We start from the raw sequence: 25154 nt of genomic DNA, 5'->3' as shown, positions 1-25154 counted from the left end.
AAAACAAATTTAGAAATTTAGAACTTTAAATATTGAAACAATTTGCAAAAAAAAGAAATTTTCTAAAAAATCTAATTTTGACAAAATTTCTATAAAAATCAAGTTTTGTCTCAATTTCTATGAAATTTGGATGAACTTTTCGTTAAAATCAAGTTTTGATAGTATATTCTGTAAAAATCCATAGATTATTTCTATGAAAATAATTTTTTTAAAATGATGCCTATCAAAAGTTATTAGATTCGCCTGTCAGGCAATTTCTTTTCTTTAATCAAATTGTCTGTAAAAAAATCATTAATTTTGCACAAGGTTTTCTATGAAAATCAAATTTGGACAAAATTTCCATTGGTCAATTTCTTTTTTTTTTCAAGTCTTTAGAATTGTTCTCGTATTATAACAAAACTTTCGCAGTTCTTCGTTATACATTTGCACTGCGCAATTTCCCATAAAAATATGTATACAAACCCCTCGTACAGCGCACAAGCTCAACAAATTCATCAACGATAAGAAGCCACAATCGCTAGGAGAACCAAAAACCAAATAACACAGCCACATAGCTAAAATATATGTATGCAAACACACAACACACACATTTGCTCAGCCCCATTGGGTGGCGAGACTAGACCAGACTCCCACACTGATTATATTTGCCTAAAAATATGTTTCAATATGCCCCAATAAAAGGGTAACCTATCCAAATGTTGAAATAATAATAACGAAATAAATATTACATATTTTTCTACTTATTCATTGGAAAAAAATAAAAAATTCTCCAATGTATAGATATACAAAGCCAGAAAAATCCATAAAAAATTTTCCAGTATTCCCCTTAACATCCAACAATAAAACAATTTATCCTTGTCAAAGAAATTTCTTCGTAAAACATTTCCACTGCGCAAATCCTGTATAAAGTATGTATTCAGAAACCCTCATACAGCGCACAAGCTCAAACTTTTTTCCTAGACAAGTGAACGAAATCAACGAAAACAACTTCATAAAATTCACGCACACAAACACAATTTCACTCGGCAGCATTGAACAACAACACCCACACAAACAGAGAGACCCTCCCGCATGAGCCCCAAACAGCTTAACAACAGGCCACACTTACACACTACCCCACAAACATTAAAAATTTATGCATGCACATCAAACTGTCATACAGAGTACCTTGGCAGTCAGTTTGTGGTGGGCACAAAGTGTTATAATAAAAAACCCACCATTGGTTGTTCTCGCATCCCCTTTGAAAACAAAATAACTATAAAAATTGAGGGTGTATATACGTACATGCTATATTTACGTATGTATGAGTACTTTAATACAAAAATGTTTCCCTGTGAAGAAGAGCACAGTTTTATCGTCATTTTGTGTGAGGGAGCATATTGTAATTTTTACCGTTACTTTTTGTTGTTTTTTAAATTTTGCCACCTCTACTCTTCAAACTACTGAGAATTGTAAATAAAAGGTAATTATTTAAATTTAAACAAATGCCACCTTTGTCGACGCCTCGCCAACTATCAGCAAAATGGAGTTCTCCTACAACATACATACCTACATAGTACCTACATATTTAATGGATAATTAAAGAAAATAACAGTTTTTGGGGCAAAAAGGGTTCCGTAACGATTTTATTTTTATTTTATGATAAAATCAACTTATAAAAAAAATCAAGCTAAACTTGTAAGAAATCCCATTGTAAAATAATTCTTTTTTTTTTAAGTTAAAAATCAGATTTTGAAAAAAGTTTCTACATGCTAACCTCATAAAGTATAGCGGCCTTTTTCAAGTTTTGTGAAATGTCCATTTAAAATAGGTTTATATGACAGATTTTCTTTTCAGAACTGTCAAGTAAACCTATTTTAAGGTTTCATTAAGTATTGTGAATAAGGCCGTAGGTATGTATATATTCTTTATCGTCATGACATTTTAAGTCAATCTAGCCATGTCCATGTCCATCTGTTGAAAGCATGCTAACTTTCGAAGGAGTAAAGTTAGTCGCTTGAATATTGCACAAATACTTTCTATTAGTGTAGGTGTGGGTTGGGATTGTAAACTGGCCAAATCGGTCCATGTTTCGATATAGAGAAAGCAATAAGATTTTCATTCATAACCTGATACAGTTGGATCTTGACTTCTTGATCCTAGAGGGCGGAATTCCTATCCGTTGGGCTGAATTTTCCGATTTTGCACAACGTGTTTAGTTATTACTTCCAACAACTGGGCTAAGTATGGTTTAAATCGGTTCATAACCTGATATAGCTGCCATATAAACTGATCTTGAATCTTGACTTCTTGAGCCACTACAGGGCGTAATTATTATCCGATTTGGCTTACATTTTGTACAACGGCTTCTCCCATTACCTTCAACATACGTGTCAAATATGGTCTATAGCCTGTACAGCCTGTACTTCTTGAGCCCCTAAAGGGTGCAATTCATACTCGAATTGGGTGAAATTTTACACAATGACTTCTACTATGGTCTCCAACATTTAATTCAATTATGGTCCGAAGCGGACCATAACTTGATATAGCTCCGATATTATAGCAATTATTTTCTTTTATCCTTTGTTTGCCTACAAAGAGATACAGGGCAAAGAACTTGACAAATGCGATCTTTAGCACACTTTTGCTTGTTTTTAAATAATTCTCTATAACAATTTAGCAGTATAAACGTTATTGGATTAAAATAAAGTGGAAACATCGATGTGGGTATTTTCAAAATTAAACCGGTACAAAATTTCGTTAAATTTATTATATAATTAAAACCAAAATTTTGCTAAACTTTTCTATAAAACTACCTTTCTGCAAAATGTTTGTTAACATTTGAGATTTTCTCTTAAGACCCCGTTCTGTTTAATTTTTGTGAAAAAAATCTAACCTTGATTTGTCCCTATACTGTGTATTGGAGTCTCATTTACATATATTACAAACCTTTTGGCCTATACTTTAAAGGTTTAAAAGACTTTTTTTCGGAATTTTATGGGGTTATAAAAACAAAACAAAATGTTGTACATATGTAGGTTCCTATAAGCTTTGCCAGCGACTGTGCGTGGTTGTGCATGTTATGATAAACCACCATTCTCTTTCGCTCTCTGCCTCTTCTATAACCATAAAGTTTGGCATGTGGGTGGACATTGACTTTTTTAAACATACTCCTCTGAATGATAAGTTGTGGCGTTGGTAACGATAGTCATACACCCGATGCGGGTGGGTGGGGTGGTCACAGAGGCCAACAACATTGTGAAAGGTTATTTTAACGGTTGAGAGTAAAAGTAGCAATGACAACAACACCAACAACAATGTAAATGATACAAAACAACAAAGAAGAGAGCGAGAGCAAATAACAGTGATTATCATGGGCTCTTGTATGGATACTTGTGTGTAGGTAAGTATGTATGTACTATATCCATGGAAATGTGCTTTGCTGCACAAGAATTGAGGGTTGTAGGTGTGTGAATATGTGCGCCCAATTATACACTTATGGCAGTGTGTTAACGTCAAAAATGTCATTTACTTCAAAGAATATGAATTAGCTTACCTCTTATCATTATGCTTGCTTTTTAAGTCCAATGCAAAGAAATGCGTAATACAAATAATTGTAGCATCGCTGAAAATTTATAATGAAAAAAAAAAACTTGTCAATACAAATTAAAAAAACAATTAAGTATGATATGCTATAAGTTTAATAAGACAAAAAAATCTTTAATATAAATTGGAAAAGCTCAGTTTTAAAAAGTTTTAAAATAAAGTTTAAGGCTAAGCTCTAAATGTAATGTTGGGCAATGTCGTTCATTTAAGTGATCGCTCAATTTAATGCAGTGATGGGCAAACAACCAACATACATATTTGCAAATTACTTCCAAGGCCATGGGCCATGTTCTTGTGTACGTACACAATAATATGCGTTTTGTCCATCGCCACTTTAGTCCATTGACGGTTCAGTCAGCTCAAACGTGGGTGCAGTCCTATATGGATATAGCCTCTATATAAACTAATTCCCCTGATTCCCTAAGTGGATGCGCCTGTTTACTATATTCAAAAGAATCCATATATTTCTTAAGAGATGATGGTCTCGGCCTGTTCGGTCTTAACCCTTGTTACATATCAGATATGTAATTGCAATTATAGGTAGATAATGATTGAATCAATTTAATATTCTTTCCATAACATGCAATTAGCACACAGTATAATGCCACATGCAGATGCATCATACTGACGTAATCGTATGCCAGTCTGGGCACTTACCCTTATGGGTCATTGACATAGATTATATACATATGTAGGCACATTTACATATATATATTGCATATTCAGTATATGCAATTATGTAGGTTTAACCACATACATATTTACAATTACATTTGTGTGTGTGGTGATGTATTCAATAATATGATGTTATATAAATATGATTCGTAATTGTCAATAGCGTTGTACATAGTTACATATGTATATAATGATGTTTAATTACACGCATAAATATATGTGCATGTATGAGCATATTTACTTATATCTATGTACAATATGTACGTTATAAGGACTGAAATTACATTATAATTATTTGTTTGGTAAATGCATATGAGTAGTGGGGTGGAACGACCAGCAGACTCCTAGTAAAATTGAAATTCTAAGACCGGGGTCCGAATTACCTCATACGTGATAGAGTTTGCTTTCGAATGGATGTTATACCACTTTTATAAACATTTGCGTTCTTAAATGTGAAAAATTCTCTTTCAATAAAGAAAAGCATAATTCACAATAAAAAGATTTCGAACGGTTTTACTCGTTCACCTATGCGGTAATTCGGCCCCGGGTTTCTCATTCTCCGGTTGCAATTTAACGTAGATCGGTTAAATGGGATAACAGAACACTACATGCCAAATCGAACAAAAATTGCTGCTTCCAAGGGCTCAAGAAATCGGAAGATCGGTTTATATGGGAGCTATCTACATCTACATCAACGACCTACATCAATACTAAGTATATGTGCTAAATTTTAAGCCGCTAGCTTTCCGCGTTCGACCACCATCCTGATTTCGACAGACGGACGGACGCTAGATCGATTCAGAACGACGAGACGATCAAGAATATATATACTTTATGGGGTCTTAGACGAATATTTCGAGGTGTTACAAACGGAATGTATTGATTAGTATACCCCCATCTTATGGTGGCGGGTATAAAAAGTTAACAGCAAAGCGTAAACATGTTTTGTATATTTATTGGGTTGCCCAAAAAGTAATTGCGGATTTTTTAAAAGAAAGTAAATGCATTTTTAATAAAACTTAGAATGAACTTTAATCAAATATACTTTTTTTACACTTTTTTTTCTAAAGCAAGCTAAAAGTAACAGCTGATAACTGACAGAAGAAAGAATGCAATTACAGAGTCACAAGCTGTGAAAAAATTTTTCAACGCCGACTATATGAAAAATCCGCAATTCGGAGTGGTTTAAGATTTATCCGCGCTTACAGGTTTTTTTTCAACATACACACGTATGTACATATGGAAAAAAATCCCATTTCCAGCAGTGAGAATTGCTAATGCGCATGCCCTCTCCCATTGATTTGCTAGTGAGCGATATTGAATATCACTCAATTTACTCTCCGGATTTACTGCACAAGTCCCCTGTTAATAAATCATATCACTCAAGAGTTCTGTTGATTTATTATGATTAGTTTGTGCGCATGTCCGAGCTTTTATTGCACTCGAGTTATTCATCTCCACTCTCTTTTTTTCTCTTAAGCTAAGTCCGGCTTAGGATCTTATTGTGCAAACTGGTTTGTGTGGAGCCCTAATATCCAAGTGCAAGCGGAGGTTGGTTAGAGAGACAGACCACTCATCTCTTGTTGTTTTATTTTTTTTTCTATACGATTAGATTTTTTTTGATTTTCTACGAGAGCAATTGCAAGAAGAAGCAGGAACATAAACAAACTTCCAATACTTCCAATTTCTTTCTCCAATTCAGAGTTCGTTGACCTCTTTGCTTTTGAGGTGATGATCATATGGGCATGAGGCTTCCAATGAAATTTGTGTATCTGTGACATACATATATTGTTCGCTTTTTCATACAATTGTATCTTTTTGGTTCATCACCAGATACTTTGAAGAAAGGTATATAGGGTTGCCAAGTCAATTGGATGATTTGTGTACGTTGGTTCAGACTGAAGTTTTGTTTTCTTTTTTTTCCATGAAATCTCCATAAGACCTGCAAGCTATTGTATATTTGGTTATTTTAATAAGGTCTCAAAAAATTTCCATAAATTTGAAGATAACACGTTTTTTGAGCTTGTCCGTTTTTCCATGCGGGTTTAAGGCAAGCTTTTGAGACAAGGTTTGATTTTTGTGTTGGTTTTTTGCCAAGTTTATATTTTCCGTATCTTGGCTTAGAAACTTATTTTTCCCAAAACTAGCATAGCGCTTGTACGAGTTTTTCACTATAGGTTTTTTGAGGCAGACGAAATATTCGTAAAATTTCCTTATTTCTGTCCTTTTGGAGTCTTCTGCTATCATTGACGGGAGTTTTCGAGACATAATGTCGTTGGAGGAATTTATACGATTGGCCGACAACTTGGTCGAGTTTGAGGCCGCTTTGAATGCGAATGAACTGCCTGTTTCATCGCTTTGTCTTCTTGAGACCCATAGGGATGAAGCAAAGTCTATTTGGTCTCGCCTGAAGATGTCTTACGAGAAATGTCTTGTCGATATATCTACTGAGAAGAAAGATGATGGTGGGGTAGTTCTGGAGATCGAGTCCGTTAAGGAGAAATATAAGACTTCGTACTGTACATACTGCCGTTGCATCTCCAAACTGACCGAGACTATTCAGACATTCTCCTCCCCAGTTTCGCCTACAATTCCTAATACCAATCCGAGTTTCAATTTGCCTCCGATAGAATTGAATATTTTCCACGGTGATTTCAAATCATGGCCGACCTTCCGGGACTTATACACGGCGATTTGCATACAAAACTCCAAATTGAGTCCAGTGGAGAAGTTGTTTCATTTGTCGCAGAAGACGAAAGGCGAGGCACATGAAATTGTGTCCAAAAGCCCACTTACTAATGAGGGTTTCAGAACAGCTTGGACAAATTTATGCGCCCGGTATGACAACAAGCGAGTTCTCATTAATGAACAGCTGAAGACATTGTTCGGTCTTTCTGCCATCCATTCGGAAACGGCAGCTTCTCTCAAGAAGTTACAGAGGGATATCAATTCATGTATATCCACTTTGAGAAATCATCAGATCGATACCGACAGTTGGAATCCGATTTTCATCTTTCTTTGCTCAAATTGCCTTCCCGACTCCACCCTGACGCTTTGGGAACAGACCTTGAATGATAAGACCACCATTCCCAAGTGGTCCGATTTTGATGATTTCCTGACCAACCGGCATAGAACTTTGGAATCAGTTTCCGAAATCAGAGGTTCCAAGGAGCATTCCTCTACGAATACCGGTCCCAAATCCAAGACTAACGGCAACAATAAATCCAATTCAGGTAAAGTGCGGACGTTTCAAGCGCAGGTCAATCCGACCACTTGCAAGCTTTGTCCCAAAGAGGTCCACGTTATCAGAAAATGTCCAAAGTTTCTCGACATGAATTATAATCAAAGATTGACCGAGATTAAAAGACATAACTTGTGCTTAAATTGTTTTTCTAGTGCGCATATAGTCAAGGACTGCAAGAGTAAGCACTCCTGCTACAAATGCGGCAAGCGCCATAATACTCTGCTACATAGAGAAGCTGATCAACAAAAGGGCCCTACTGCACCGTCTTTCAATACCAATCAGACACCAAGGAATGATCTACTTCCTCCACCGTTTGTACCACACCCTTCTACTATATCCAATCTACAGTCCACAGGTTCGACAGGTAATGTGGTTCAAAGTTGTTTTGCTACAAATTCTAAAGGTGTGTTATTGGGGACGACTTTAGTAAGAATTCTTCACTCGGGCGAGATATATAGAGCTCGGGCCCTCCTTGATTCGGGTTCCGAGGGGTCATTCATTTCGGAGAGGCTTTCCAATATGCTTCGACTTCCAACCAAGCGTGTCTCGGCTACAATTTCTGGTTTGAATCATTCTATTTCAGCGGCGGTCCAAAAGAAATATTGCTTTGCTATAGGTTCGGAGATAGATGATGACTTTGAGCTCATCGTATCGGCATTGGTGGTCCCCCATCTTTCCAACAATCTCCCTTCCAATACTATAGATGTGCAATCTCTGTCGAATTTACCACCGCTTCAACTGGCCGATCCTCGGTTTTATGAGAGCGCAAAGATTGACTTACTTTTGGGAGCAGATGTCTTTCCTTCTATAATTTTATCCAGAAACCGAAATAATATTTGTGGTTCCTTAATGGCTCAGGAGACTGTATTTGGATGGATCCTGACCGGCCCCATTTCGTCGAGAACACTTTCGTCCTTTTCAACTCACGTATCGTTTTTTTGTGAAATTTCTTTAGATAAAGAGATTTCACGCTTTTGGGAGGTGGAAAATATTCCACAGAAGCGTGTTTTATCCCAGGACGATAGATTTTGTGAAGAATTATATCAGAGGACAACGAAGAGGAATCTCGAAGGGAGATACGTGGTTTCATTGCCATTTAAACAAGACTATCCCGATAAGTTGTGTCTTGGACAATCCAAGTCTAACGCAATGGCTCAATTCTTTCGCAATGAAGGACGCCTCCTTCGAAATCCTGAGTTGAAAAAGGAATATGATAACTCCTTGATAGAATATCTCTCTTTAGATCATATGACCCAGGTAGTTCCCGGTTCTATTTCTCAATCATCCTACTATTTACCTCATCACGCTGTGGTAAAGCCTGAAAGGACAACTACCAAGGTTCGAGTAGTGTTCAATGCATCCTCTCCTTCTTCCAACGGCGTAAGTTTGAATGATGTCCTCTACACCGGTCCTGTTTTACAGAATGATTTGACTGTTTTAATTCTTAAATGGCGATTTTATCGTTTTGTGCTAAACGGAGATATACAGAAGATGTATAGACAAATCCTGGTCAATCCTTCTCATATCCCTTTCCAACGGATTCTGTTCCGTACAAGCCAAAACGATCCCATCCAAGAATTCGAGTTGAAGACCGTTACATTTGGACTAAATTGTGCCCCCTATTTAGCCATTCGTACCATGATTCAATTGGCGAATGATGTTCAGGAAAGGTACCCTTTGGCAAGTCGAATCTTAAGGGAGTGTATGTATGTTGATGATGCTTTATTAGGGGCACATTCTATTGAAACGGCAATTGACGCCAGGGATGAACTTATCCAAGCTCTTCATTCGGCAGGATTCGAAATGAGAAAATGGATTTCTAATTCTAAAACCATCCTTGATGGATTGCCCTCGGATTATCTTTTAAGAACAGACTTTTTGGAATTCGAGGATCGTAGTTCTGCCAAGACTTTAGGAATACACTGGAACGCGCATTCAGATGAGTTTTTCTTTTCCACAACACAATTTCCATCTGATTGTTCCTACTCGAAAAGAGAAGTCCTTTCCCAGATAGCCAAATTATTCGATCCAGCCGGCTGGCTATCGCCTATCATTATAGTCGCAAAGATCATAATGCAAAGAATATGGATGGATCATATCGAATGGGATGAAGTCATTTCACCTGAACCTCTCTCTATGTGGAAGTCTTTTCAGGCCAATTATTCCAATATTGATAATATGAGAATTCCAAGATGGTTTGGTTATGCTCCTGAAGGCATCATCGAATTTCATGGGTTTTCTGATGCCTCAGAAAAGGCCTATGCTGCAGCCATTTATATCCGTGTGCTTTATCCGAATTCTGTTATAACCCATTTGATTAGTTCCAAAACCAAAGTGGCTCCACTAAAGACTTTGTCGATTCCTAGATTAGAGCTTTGTGGAGCCACACTGTTAGCGGAAATGGTGGACAATTTACTTCCTCAATTTGACATTCAAGACTACTCCTTATTTTGTTGGACTGATTCAACTATAGTCTTGTCGTGGCTTGCGAAACCACCCTGTTGTTGGAATACATTTGTGGCAAATAGGGTTTCCAGAATAACTCAAGTAGTAGATCCCTCAAAATGGTCTCATGTGGAGTCTGAACACAATCCTGCGGATTTAGCGAGTCGAGGTACCTATCCAAGCGAGTTAATAAATAGTAAACTATGGTGGAACGGACCAACTTGGTTATCTAAAGATTCAAAACATTGGCCGAAAAACACTACTGAAGAAATCGAGGAAACTGATCTGGAGAAAAAACCAATAAAGGTCCATTTCACTTATTTCCAAAACTTCGATGATGTGCTTGAGCGATTTTCCTCGTTTTCCAGAGCACTAAGAGTTATTGCGTACGTCTATCGTTTTTATTTCAACACGCACCCCAAATTTCGATCTAACTACCATCGATCCGATAACAAAATCACAAATTCCGAAATCCTTTTTGTCCGAAAACAACTTATATCCATTTACCAAAAGGCGTTTTATCCAAATGAGTACATGGTGCTTAGTTCCAAAAAGACCATTCCATCAACGAGTCCACTTTTATCCCTAAATCCATTTGTTGATGCTGAAGGAATTATGCGTGTATGCGGAAGATTAGAATTATCTCCAATGTTATCCTACAACGAGAGACATCCAATTCTTCTTCCCTACAACTGTCAATATTCCCGCCTTCTAATCCAATTTATTCACCAAATCAGTCTACATGGCGGAAACCAACTTGTACTTCGTTTGGTGCGAACTCAATACTGGATTCCTAAAGTACAAAACCTAATAAAAACTACAATTCATCGTTGCAAAACTTGTATAATTTACAAGAAGAAATTTCAACAACAAATGATGGCAGCGTTGCCTCCTGAACGTTGTGAGATTTCCCGACCTTTTACTCATACAGGACTGGATTTTTCAGGTCCGTTCGAGATGAAAAGCTATGCAGGCAGATGCTGTCGTATTTCCAAAGCATACGTGTGTGTGTTCGTTTGTTTTTCCACTAAGGCGATACATTTAGAAACGACATCAGACTTGTCCACTTCCTCTTTCCTTGCAGCATTTAGTCGTTTTATCTCCAGACGGGGCTGCCCTCTACACTTACATTCAGATAATGGAACTACGTTTGTGGGAGCATCCCGAATAATGGCAAAAGAATTCATTCAAACGTCACATAAGGCAATAACTTCCAACTATGCCCATCAAAATTTGACATGGCACTTCATTCCGCCCGGAGCCCCCCATATGGGAGGATTATGGGAGGCTGGGGTCAAAAGTTTTAAGCAGCATTTTAAGAAAACTATAGGTCTTCAAAAATTCACATTCGAAGAATTCCAAACACTGCTATCCAAAATTGAAGCATGCCTTAATTCCAGGCCAATTTCTCCAAGTTCACAAAATCCAACAGATCTAGCAGCTTTGACACCAGGACATTTCTTAATTGGATCCCCGATCTTAGCTCCCTTGGAACCAGAAATAAGCCAAACACGCATTTCTATCCAAAACCGTCGGCAAAGACTGAAGACTTTTCATCAAATTTTCTGTGTGCGATGGAAAAACGAGTATCTGAAGGAGTTGCAAAAACGCCATAAATGGAAGAAACCCACAGAAGATCTAAAAGAACAAATGCTGGTTGTTATTAAGGAGGAGAACTTACCTCCTAATAGTTGGCGACTTGGTAGAATCACCAAGGTCCACCGTGGTGACGATAAACGCGTTAGAGTTGCTGATATCCTTACCCAAAAGGGTACTATAACAAGACCAATCACGAAATTAGTCGTGATTTCAGATGAAATTTCCTAGATAGCTTTCCAAATTAGTCCTCATCCTTACCAAAAATATACCTTTTTATCCTAGTTTGTTATCTTTATGTTTAATCTTTAATTTTTCTTGAATCCCGAATTCTAATATCCTTTCCGTTACAGCAGTATGAACTCCATTGAAAAATCAAAGCTACAGAGGGGCAAAACAACATTTGTTTGCAGATTATGTCGAAGGCCTCATGGACTTAGGGTCTGTAAGAGATTTCAAAACTTGAACGTATCGGAAAGATTGGCAGCTGTGAAGAAATATGGGTATTGTACAAATTGCCTCGCCCATTCCCACTCTCAGGGGTCCTGTTTCACAAGGACGGGCTGTACACATTGCCATGAAAAACATCATTCACTCCTTCATGTGAATTCACGACTTCGTAAAAGTTTGTCTTCTTCTTCTACTAAAACGGATCAACGGAAAATGTCTAGACACTCATCTATTGGAATTCAACCAACAACGGCCACGCGGAGGGAAAAAACCGATACGAAAGAGTCCTGTGAAAAGGACAGTTTGCCTTCAATTTCCATGTCTCTCAGTTCAATTCTTCAACAAAATGCAGCAACTTTGCTTCCTACAGCTATTGTAAAAATTCAGACAAAAGAAGGAAAACGTCTAGCCCGATGTTTGCTGGACACGGCCTCCCGCATGAGTTGGATTTCCAAAAAGTTTGCAGACAAGCTAAATTTAACAACCCTAGAGCTGGACAATGAAATTATCTGTCCCGTCACTTTATGGTCATGTGTTGATTCCAACTATAAGCTTAAAGCCACGCTGAGGGTCAATAATCGGATCAGTACAACCACCCCCAAAAAATCCCTACCGGAATCCATCAAATCCAATTTCCAAAACTTAATCCTTGCAGACAGCAATTTCTACAAATCCTCTGCTATAGACATTGTAGTGGGGGTTGACATTTATTCTCGTATTGTTCTTGATGGCATCTACATAAAAACTGGTCTTCCGACAGCCCAGAATACTGCATTTGGAATGATTTTGTATGGTACATTTTCACCTTAAGTTCAAAAATACATATATATATATATATATATATATATAATATTAGTTAGTTTGAAGTACAATCCTGAACTATTTTAAATTTCTATTCTATCTAAACTGAATTGCCAATATTTAAGTTTATGAATTCCATTTTTGATTTAAATACACTTTTTAAGAATAATTATATTATTAAAGCATTTCCAAAATATCTCATTTCCTATTGTTGCAGTAAGACTGGAAGGCGGGCAGAATGTTTACGTCAAAAGACGTAAATATTATCCCATTCGGGGATCTAAAAATCCCAATTTTTCCTATTTAAATAGTAATGTAATTCCGCCCTCGAGCGACAAGAAAGTATCTGATTACTTTCTTGCCTCTTTTTATACCTTTTGCTGCACGAAGTGAGCCATATTGGAATTGCAGTTTCCGTAGAAACTTTCTATTCCGTTCTGTCCTTTCAACAATCCACATCATATTGGTAAGACTTAGTTCAAAGAAAATAAAAATTCCGAGAATTGATTCCAAACTCAATTCTAATTCCTTGTGTTTTATTTTCTTGTCTTTCATTTCAATTTCATTGGGGTCTTTACCATTTGAGCTATAAACCAATCGAATAGATAATTCTGTTGGTTTACATACTCTCAAGAGAGATTTTTTTCGCATAGATCTTTGGTGCTCCAGCTTACTCCGAAGCTAACCCAATAATTTGTAATTGAAAAGCAAAATAATTTACCTAAATCATCTTTTTTTCATTCACAACACCTTTGTCCATTGACAATTATCCTGTTACTTTCTCGTGTATTTCTAGTGTATTGGCTGTGTGTCGAATGGTAGCAAAGTTGTAGGGATAGTAAAAATATGATGTTAAGTGTGGTAAATAATTTTTGAGTTGCCCAGGGGCTAGTAAGATTTTTGACAGCAAAGCTAATTTTGACGTTTCATTGAGCAGAGTCCCATGTGAGTAACCGTAAATTCATTTGTGTTTTGGTAACAAACTTACGAGCGGCAAAACATTGCCTAATTTGGGGACCGACGTCACTAATTTTAAACGACTTATTTGGCATAAAATAATCGATATTATTATTTATTATCAAGGGGATTCTAAAAGGTTGGTATTTAACAATAATGGACAAAAGAACAGTTTTGTGTTTGTAGTTTATTGAAATGATGCCAACGTGATTTTAGTAATTTTTCTATAATGGCGTCAAGTAGAACCTTTCCCGCCAGCTACGTTTACAGGGGAAGGGTATTTTTACTAAGGGAAAGGGTGATAAAAATGCTCTTCCCTGTGGGGTAGCGTAACAAAAATAGTAATTCTCAAAAGACAAGGTAATAAAAATACCCTTGATCCAGGGATAGGGTAACAAAAACACCATTCTCTAAGGGAAATGGTATTTGAAGTAACCTTCCCCAAGAGAAAGGGTAATAAAACTAAACTAACACAAGGGTAGGGGTAATTAAACTACCCTATCTTAGGGGATAGGGTAAAAAACTTCGCTTCCACAAGGAAAGGGGTTATAAAAATAATCTTTCCCCAAAAGGAAAGATTAATAAATAAATACCATTTTAAATGGCTAAAAGAACTAACTTTCTCACAGGGAAAGAGTAATAAAATTATATTTTAACAGGATTAAGGGTAATAAAGCTTTATTTTACCGGGGGTAAGGGTAATAAAACTACATATGGCAATGGGAAAGTATAATAAAACTAGCAATATCGAAGTGAAGGGGTACTAAACCTGCTTTCCCAAAGGCAACGGGTAATAAAACTAAAGGGTTATAAATAAAGGAAATGCAAATAAATAAAACTACTATTCCTAAAAGAATGAGTAGTAAAATTATATTTCCCCAAGGTAAAGGGTAATAAATAAAAGGAGATGAAATAAAACAAAAGTTCCCGCAGACAACAGGAAAAAAACTACCTTTTCCCAAAAGAAATGGCAATGAAAATACCTTTTCCCTAGAGGAAGGGCAATAAAACTACCTATCCCTAAGTAAAAGGGTAAAAATCTATTTTTTTTCCTAAGGGAAAGTGTAAAAAACCACCTTCCCTTAAGAGAAAGGGTAATTAAACTAACTATCCCTCAGCTTTAGCGCAAAAACTACCCTTACCCAAGGGAGAGGGTAATAAAACTGCTAAAAAAAAACTTATTATAGACATTGTACAAAAATTTGTTATACTCTTCCAACTTAGTAAGGATATATATTCCAGACTCTTTTGCTTTACTAACGAAAAGTAATTTTTTTAAGTAAAATTTAATATAAAATGGTGAATAATTTGTTTATATGAATATTGCCTATTTACAGGTTAATCTTCTTCAATCTAAAAAACAACAGATCATAATGGCAGGTGAACGTCCAAAACGCCCATTGTCTGGCTACATGTTGTGGCTCAATGAACATCGTGAACAAATTAAAAAAGAAAATCCAGGAAGCAAAGTTACAGAAATCGCCAAAAGAGGTGGTGAAATGTGGAGAGCCATTAAGGATAAAAGTGTAAGTATAAAGTCTATATAGCACCCAATATAGTCTTAAGTGTCTTGATATCCTATGCCAGTCTAGTCACGTCCGTCAGTTGAAAATACCATATTACCCAATACCGATGAAGTTTGTTGGCGATTACTAATAAGCCATTGCCTTTTAATTTCAATAAAGCTTCTAGAAACCAACATTTTGTATCCGATGGCTCTGAAATGTTGTAACTGAAGTACAATTATGCCTTTCAATATTCACACATTAATGTAAATTTGTGGTAGGATCTATGGTGGTGAATATTCAATGTTCGGCCCGGCCCGGAACTTGGCCCCTTTTTTAGTATTTTTGGTTTTTGTAAGGTACTAGCTGAACCGGGCCCGCTCCGCTGCGCCTACTTTTACTTAATATGGAAAAAAATTATCGTTTGAATACGTATTTTCGACAATTAAAGAGCCTTTAGTGAAATACCATGCTACGAAAATAGAATATATATATCGCTGGACTAACAGTATAAGAATATAAATGCCCTTATCTAAATCCTATATGATCTTTATTGGTCTATGAATTCGCTCGGAGGGTTTAGGGTCATTATGGTTTGGGTGTTTGATATACTCTATTCTTAAAAGTCTTTATTTCAGCCCGATATTGTCATGACGTCCGATTTGGGGGTGTTTTCGGGGGTGAGATGGTCCACTAGACACTTGGCCTTGAAAAAATATCAGCATTGTGCTCAAATACCATTTATTTATACCCTATATTGCCATTGGTTTAAGGGGCGTTTATGAGTTGAGGCGTCCTCAAACACTTGTCCCCAAAATTTGGGGGTGTTTTGGAAAAGGGCGCTGCCCCAAATACATGGTCCCACATTTGGATATCAGATTCGTTTTCTACTCCCCAATACCTTTCATTTGAGCCCAACACTGAACTGGTCGGTAAATATGGCCGATTTAGGTGTGTCTTGGGGTGGTGCCCCAAACACTTAGCCCTGAAAATATGTATATCAGCATCGTTCTCTACTCTCAAATATTATTTATTTGAATCCCATATTGCTATTGTTCTCCAAATTGGATATTAAATTCGTTTTCTAATCCCAAATAACCTTCATTTAAACCACTTATTAGAAAAGTCACCAAATATGTCCGCTTTGAGTATGGGCCCTAAAAACTATAAATATCGAGGTCCAATCTCTTTAAGACTCAAATTGTCATGGCGATCAAATACGTCCTATTTGGAGGTTGTTATGGGGGTGGGACGTTCCCTAGACATTTGGTCCCGAATGTTGGATTCAGATTCTTGGTCTACTTCCACATGCCTTCATTTGAGCCCCATATATCCATAGTCGCAAACATGACCGGCTTGGGGAGGGTTTTGGGGTTGGGGCTGCCGTTCAGTCATTTGGTCCTGAAAATATACATATATCAGATTCGTATTTTACCCTAAAAAAGTTCTTATTACAGTCCCATATTGGAATTGTCAGCAAATACGTTCTATTATGGGGGTGGGGTGGCACTTGGGCCGACAATTGGATATCAGATAACTTTTCTTATCCTAAATACCTTTCATTTGAGTCCCATATTGTCGTTATTGGTCTTTATGTATATTTGGTAGGTTTTGGGGGTGGAGCGGTCCCCCCCCATCCGAAATTTGGATACCAAATTATTATTTTTATTTTAATGCACACAAAATTTTGCTTATATCGCACGACCCATTTCCAAGATCTGGCGTTTCTGAAAATTAGGGTAAGAGGGAGGGTCCGACCCTCTTTAGATATCAAAAAATGTAGTATTCTATTTTCACCACGGGATCATTATGCACCACCAGTGAAAATTTCATGGAAATTGGTTCAGCCGCTTTTGAGTCAGTACGGAACAGACAAACAAACAAACACAAATTGATTTTTATACCCTACACCACCACTGTGGTACAGGTTATTATAAGTTTGTGCATTTGTTTGCAACGATAAGAAGGAGAAGAGCTAGACCCATTGTATACCGATCACTTTCTGATTCGATTTAGCCAAGTCAGTGAGTTCATGTATTCTTGTAATCAAAGTGCAGGTCGTATTTGTCGTCCAATTATCACGAAATTTTACACATATCACTTTTGTGGCCCAAGGATGGGAATCGGTTGAGATTAAGATATAACTCCCATATATATGTATCGCCCGATTTGCATTTAAATGGCCGTGGACTCTACAATTTTCTAAAGATTTCCACAAAATTTGGTGCGGATTGTTTTGTTGCTGTTCTTAATATATATGCAAAATTTCATCAAAATCGGTTCAGATTTAGATATAGCTCCCATATATATGTATCGCCCGATTTTCACTTAAATGGCCGTAGTAGCTACAATTTTCAACCGATCTGAACAAAATTCGACACGAATTGTTTTGTTGCTGATTTTAACATACTTGCAAGATTTCATCAAAATCGGTTAAGATTTGGATATAGTTCCCATGTATATGTATTGCCCGATTTGCACTTATAAGACTGTAATAAACACAATTTTTAACCGATCTGCACAAAATTTTGCACGGATTGTTTTGTTTCTGATCTTAACATATCTGCGAGATTTCATCAAAATCGGGTGTAGCACCCACCCGCCGAACTTTAACGTATATGGCCGTAGTAACAACAATTTTCAAACGATCTGTTTGAAAGTCGGTTCAGGTTTAGATATAGCTCTCATATACATATAAATTCGTATATTGCGCGAATTTATAATTGTAGGTTAGGTGTAGGGTATTATATAGTCGGCTCCGCCCGACTTTTGCGTTTCCTTACTGGTTATATATAAGCATTTCGTACATGTAGCGTTTATGCTTACTGAACACAGCGCACCCACAAATCTACTTCATTGACACATTGTGTCACACAGAGTGCGGTCACACTGAGTAAATTAATCCAATCAAATGTTGTTTGTTTTAATTTTGATCAAATTAAGTGGGATTGGCTTCGATGAATAAATATATTCTTAATTATTTGATTTCTTTTTCAAATCATTTTATTTTTAGGAGTGGGAACAGAAGGCACTTAAAATGAAGGAAGAATATAATAAGGCCGTCAAGGAGTATGAGGCCAATGGCGGCACTGACACCGGCGCTGGCAAGAAACGCAAGAGCAAGGCTGCAAAGCCCGCCAAGAAGGCCAAGAAGAAAGATACCTCCGAGGAAGAGGAAGAAGAGGAGAGCGAGTAAATGAATGCAAAGCAAAACAAAAACCTGCAGAAAGTAAACAAAACAAAAAATACTGATTAACAATTGATATGTTTAGCTTACAAAAACATAAGTTTTAAACATTTTATAAATGTAAACTTAAGGTGGCATATATTTACAAAACATGCAACAACAGCAAAACATATATACATACATACAAACCCAACCAAACTTCAAATATATGCAACAAAAATCCATAATAATAACAACAAAAACAAACCAACGCTGTAAAAGTATAGCGATTTACAAAAATTTGAAAAAAAAAACAAATCAATAAGTCATGTTAATTTTTTACTTTTATGATTTATCTACTCCTACCAACTACCAATGTATAAAAAAATGAATAGTTATATTCATTTTACTTTCATACTCTATTTGATAGTTATTAAACTGTATTTGTGTACATTTGTTTTTATTTTTTTATTATTATTACTATAATTATTTTATAAAAATAATTACTTTATAATTTTTTCATTTAAGTTTTGCCAAATGTTTTTCATACATTTCATCTAAATATTTAAATGAAAAAACAATATCACTCTTTCGCAAATTACTTGTATAACATTGCATGTTTTACAGATAAATGTCAGTATCTATTTATTCGAAGAATAATAGAGCTGTTGAATTCCATACAAACCAAAAAATAAACTTATCGTTCAATATTGTTCAGTTTTAAATTCAAACCTTCATGTTTTAAAATTCTCAACATCTGAGAAATAACGAAAAATAAATACAAATTTTTAAAAGAACTTAAAATGAAACAAACAAAAATCCTTAATCTTAAATGTACATGTAATTGTAGAATGAAAAATGACAAAAAAAACAAATACATATGAAAATATTTAACAAAAAAATAAACAAAACTTGAAAAATATGTCCAACATACATATGTTATTATTTCATATGCTGATGATATGCTGATGGCAATTGCGGTTGGAAGCTCTACGTGCAACAGCAAATTGGGCTACCGAAAGTGGTCTGGGTATAAATCCGTGCATGACAGAAGTAGTTCTTTTCAGCAGGAAATACAAGTTGCCTACAGTGGAACCTGTCTCTTTGGGCGGATAGATTGTTCCATTCACAGAAAGCGCAAAATACCTGGGTGTTTTGCTGGACAGGAAACTGAACTTCAAATGCAACATTTTAGAAAGGGCAAGGGCACGCCATTCTTGCCTTCTTAGTACGCTCCTAAATGTAACACTTCCAATTCATTTTCCTGTCCAAGATCACACCTAAGTATTTGACCTTGTCAGATATAAAAATCGTCTTATTGAGGAAACATGGTGCGTTAAATTGACCCGTCTTCGTCTTCCTCGTGAACAGGCATATTTCAGTCTTCTCTGGGTTAACATTGAGAACCTCTGGGTCTAGCCCAGCCATATGCAAGACCCTTTCGGCCCTTCTGCATAGCTGGTTCAGATCCTTACCCCTTAGAAGTATTATAACATCGTCTGAGTAGCAGACGTCAGCCAGCATCTGTAATAGGTCATTTATGGTGGTCACCCATGGAGGAGTGGCGATAAAATGCCCCCTGTTCCTTAGCACAGGTCGATACATTGTGTGTCCCATGGCATAAATATAAGGAAGAAAGTCCCACAGGGCACGACACGGGGGGCATTTTATCGCAGCGTATTAGGTTAAGTATCATTATTGACAACGTTAAAGTATAAAGCATTTATCGGGAAGATCGTTAGCTTATGGATAACATAAGCTAGCGAATCCGCTAGACTGCTAAATAAAACACAGCAAACATAGTCAATATCGATAGGCAAATTACATGGCGAAACAATTAAAGGTAATTTTATTTGTACTTCAACCATAAATCATATGGTGCAACCCGCCATCAAGCTGATTAGGAAGGTTAAGTCACTTACAAAAACATAAAGTGAATAGACCCCATGAACATCATTAAGATTGTCAAAATTTTCTATTGTGAATGATGGCGACACAATTAAAGGTTGTCTCATTTGTACAACAACCACAAATAATATGATGCAATCCACCATCTTGTTACCAAGCTGATTAAAGTTTAGCCGACACACACAAAGAAATTTGTGTGTCTGTGTGTGTGTGTATACGTGTGCGTAAATGAGCAGGGAATATGCGGAAAAGATGATAACAACAAAGACAATGCAAACAAAAATCTGACATCTTAATACCGTCAAACTTGGCCGACTGTTAACAGCTGTTCGCGTGAGACCACCTTATTAAATCCCCCTTGAGATATTACAAAGATGTTGGCATTCAAATTTTACAGAATTTCAGCCACCAATATATTCTACGTGCAAAGTCACTATGGACAACCCTTATTTTTTTGTGAAGACCCAACAAGGTGGCAACATAGACCCTGTGTGTCGTGCTACCTTTTTTTCCACAATAGCGGAATTGACACCGAACCCAGAATGCACTTATAAAGTTGAGTCATGCGAATAGCTGAGTAAATTTTTTTATTTTTGTTTTGATTTTGCAGTAAATCTAAATATCAAAGGCTTGATAACACAGCTGTGATTTTTTTCTGAAATCATAAAAATATGTATGTTCTATTGGTTCCGGTATTCAACACATAAGCAACAAAACAGTCTTATAATAGATGTGTTCGGCAAAAATTTTTACTGGAAGTCGTTCACGTACTCTATTTGCCAGCAGAAGAGGGCGTTAGAGAGCAAATTTTGACAGTTAGAAAATAGATACCCTTCAAATTTCTACTGGGACTTTTTTGTCAGCAGAAATTTGCAACCTTTTCACTCTCGGGTCGATAAATTGACGTTTGTACGTTGGTAATAAAGGGTGATTTTTTTGAGGTTAGGATTTTCATGCATTAGTATTTGACAGATCACGTGGGATTTCAGACATGGTGTCAAAGAGAAAGATGCTCAGTATGCTTTGACATTTCATCATGAATAGACTTACTAACGAGCAACGCTTGCAAATCATTGAATTTTATTACCAAAATCAGTGTTCGGTTCGAAATGTGTTCATTCACCGTTCAGCGATGAGGCTCATTTCTGGTTGAATGGCTACGTAAATAAGCAAAATTGCCGCATTTTGAGTGAAGAGCAACCAGAAGCCGTTCAAGAACTGCCCATGCATCCCGAAAAATGCACTGTTTGGTGTGGTTTGTACGCTGGTGGAATCATTGGACCGTATTTTTTCAAAGATGCTGTTGGACGCAACGTTACGGTGAATGAACACATTTCGAACCGAACACTGATTTTGGTAATAAAATTCAATGATTTGCAAGCGTTGCTCGTTAGTAAGTCTATTCATGATGAAATTTCAAAGCATACTGAGCATCTTTCTCTTTGACACCATGTCTGAAATCCCACGTGATCTGTCAAATACTAATGCATGAAAATCCTAACCTCAAAAAAATCACCCTTTATATTCGGGTTTCGCGGTGAAACTCCAAATAAAAAAAATGAGAGAAAAATATTGATGAAAAGTGTTCATTTCCCTATAACTTGTTTTTTCATCTAGGGGAAATTTACATTTCACGACGCCCAAAAAAAGCACAACCACTGTCTCGGCGCAACAAGTTGTTTTCTTACGTAAAATATACGCGATAGCCAAACTTCTAATTGTAACTAAGTGTTTGTTAGTGTTAGTGATCTTGCTCACATATACATACTTACTCGGGGTGGAAAAAAATATTTGTGGAAGCATAAATAAGAAACTATTTGTATAAAAATATAAATAAAAATACTTCTAAAATAAATAAAAAAACAAGTAAAAAGGCATTAAGTTCGTCCGGCCCGGTTACCCATCACCTCTGGTATATATGAAAACCCCCTTTCGGTACAATCCGGTGAAAATTGGATAACTTATGCACCCAAATTCGACACGGATATTGAGTGGGCTAATAAATAAAAGTCACTGTTGAATTTTGTATTTCAAATTTCAACAAAATCGGGTAACAAAAAAAAACGTTTATGAGCTTCAGACCCTTAATCGGCACATCGGTCTATATGACAGCTATATCTAAATACAGTCCAATTTTTACCATATTTGGGTCGGATAGCGGGTGGCCTAAAACAACTCACTGATTCAAATTCCAGAGAAATTGGGTAATAAATGCAGCCTTTATGGATTCCAGACCCTTCGTTCGGACCATATTTGGGGTGGATGACGGGAGAACTAAGACTACCCACTGTTGCAAATTTTAGCGAAATCGGGTGATAAATAGAGCTTTTATGGGCTTCAGACCCTTTATCGGAAGATCGGTCTTTATTGCAGGTATATCTAAATATAGTCCGATCTGAATCACATTTGGGTCCTATGTTAAGGGGCGTAAACCTACTCAATGTTTCAAATTTCAGCGAAATCGGTTAAAAATTAAAGCTTTTATGGGCTTCAGACCCTTTGTCTGGAGACCGGTCTATACGGCAGCTATACCTAAATTTAGTCCGATTTGATCCATATTTATGTTGGATATCAAGAGGCTTAAGATAACCCTCTGTTTCAAAATTCAGCGAAACCGGGTAATAAATAAAGCTTTTAGAGGCTTCAGACCCTTTATCGGCAGATCGGTATATATGGCTGCTATATATAAATATAGTCCGATATGAACCATATTTGGGTCAGATGTCAGGCGGCCATAAACTACTCACTGTTTCAAATTACAGCGAAATCGGATGAAACGTAAAGCATTTATGGGCATTAGACCGTTTATCGAAAAATCGGTCTATATCCAAATATGGTCCGATTTGCCCCGTTCAAGAACTTAACCAGCGTGCATCAAGAGACGTATCTGTGCCAAATTTCAGCTCAATATCTCAATTTTTGAAGGCTGTAGAGTGATTACAACAGACGGACGGATAGACGGACAGACACACGGACGTCTTAGAATTTTACGACGATCCGAAATATATATACTTTGTAGGGTCGAATATTTCGATGTGTTGCAAACGCAATGACTAAATGAATATACACCCTACATTTCGGTGATGGGTATAATAAATATTCCTTTCATAGCAAGCTATTGCAATAAATCTGTACGAAGTAATAACGATTGTGAAAGAAAGTTCTGTGCTTTTGGTCTTGCTATTACAACATTATTTTATACAAGTGGAAGATGCTGGCAAAGGCTTTTGGAAAATTGTGCTTATTTAACTTATACCAACTTCGTTATTTATTAATTTCGAAGGGGTGGGGTTTGGTTGAAATTGCAATAACATTCACCCACATTTGTGTGTAAACATGTACGTAAGCAGCTGATATATTGATTGGTGCCATATTAATTTTTTTATGTAAATGGCAGTATTTTGACCAAAGAAACCCAAAAAAAATCAAATGTGGTAACCTTGTCAAACCCAAGATATATTCATTTACAGGTAGTAGCATTTGCCCAAAAACAAAATATTGAGTGCACTATCTGTCAAAATCATCAATTAGTGCAACTCTGATTTTGTGTATGTTACTAGTTCGCGCCATTTTTCGTTTATTGGGTGTGTTTTGCTTCTTAACTATAATACGCACACACAACCAAAACTCGTTGACAGATAGTCTACTTCGCGCGAAGAAATTGTACTCGGCTCTTTACGGTACACTACCTGCTAATTATGTCATGGTCAAACCTTCGAATGAACTTTTTAGGGAAAATTTCCCCAAAAAAAACGTAGTAACAGCGTTCGGAGAGATTCTTTCCTATTCTTACTGAGGAATGCATATCAGCAAGTGTCAACCTGCAGAGTCTTATTATTTTGCAGGGATACCAAACTCAGACATGGCTTGAAATATCTGTGAACGTAAAGGAGTATCGAAGACGGCTTTGTAGTGAACAAAGAGATGGTAGGTGTTGATTTATACTTCTCGGGTCTTTTCCAGGATTTGGCGCATTGTGAATATCAGGTCTAGAATGGATTTACCAGGTCTAAAGCCGCATTGATAGGGCCCAATTATCTCATTGACTTTAGGTTTCACTCTTTCACACAGTACGCTCGAGAGTATCTTGTATGCGATGGGGAGGAGACTTATTCCTCTGTAGTTGGCACATTCCGTCTTGTCTCCTTTCTTGTGTACGGGACATAGTATGCTGAGGTTCCAATCATCGGCTATGCGTTCTTCTAACCCGATTGCGCAGATAATCATCGGCTATGCGTTCTTCTAGCCAGATTGCGCAGATAAATGCATACGCCTTATCATCGTGTCGCCTCCGGTCTTAAATAGTTCAGCGGGTAACCCGTCGGGTCACTGCTACTTGGATCTCATTCTATACCATCATCAGGGATTGGTTCTGCGGTATCCTCTTCGCCGCCAACGTCGGACACTAGCAGTTGGCTAAAATGTTCTTTCCATATCCTCAGCATGTTATATGTGTCAGTTACCAGATTTTCTTCTTTGTCTCTGCAGGAGGATATGCCTGCTCCAAAGCCATCGGTTTGATGTTTAATTCTTTGGTAGAATTTCCGCACTTCATTCTGACTCCTGTACATCTCAATTCGCTCACACTCACGTCTTTCCATTTCCTTTTCCTTTCTGTGGAATAGACGTTTCTCCTCTTTCCTTTTCTCCCGATACCTCTCCTTCGTATGGCGCGTTACTACTGATTGCAGGGTTGCTCTATACGTCGCATTCTTGGCTTCAGTAGCATCTCGACACTCTTGGTCGTACCCAGGATTCACTAATAGAAGGTTAGGTCACATGCAAAACACAAAGTGGATAGGCCCCATAAACATCATTAAGG

General features: G+C 36.9%; 1 protein-coding gene across 2 annotated transcripts in view; it reads left to right on the top strand.

The window, feature by feature from the left end:
- The window catches only part of LOC106081250 (high mobility group protein Z), a 42046-nt gene extending 23591 nt beyond the window's left edge, over positions 1 to 18455 (top strand). For both annotated transcript variants that reach the window (XM_013243087.2, XM_013243088.2), the window contains exons 2-3: positions 15091 to 15279; positions 18272 to 18455. In XM_013243087.2, coding sequence (XP_013098541.1) covers positions 15127 to 15279; positions 18272 to 18454 — 336 coding nt within the window. In that variant the 5' untranslated portion in view covers positions 15091 to 15126 and the 3' untranslated portion in view covers position 18455. The remainder of the gene's footprint in view (positions 1 to 15090; positions 15280 to 18271) is intronic.
- Positions 18456 to 25154: the final 6699 nt, after the last annotated feature.

This window comes from Stomoxys calcitrans, chromosome 5 (assembly GCF_963082655.1).
Source record: "Stomoxys calcitrans chromosome 5, idStoCalc2.1, whole genome shotgun sequence".
Lineage (NCBI taxonomy): Eukaryota > Metazoa > Arthropoda > Insecta > Diptera > Muscidae > Stomoxys > Stomoxys calcitrans.
This window is presented reverse-complemented; position numbering and strand designations above follow the sequence as displayed.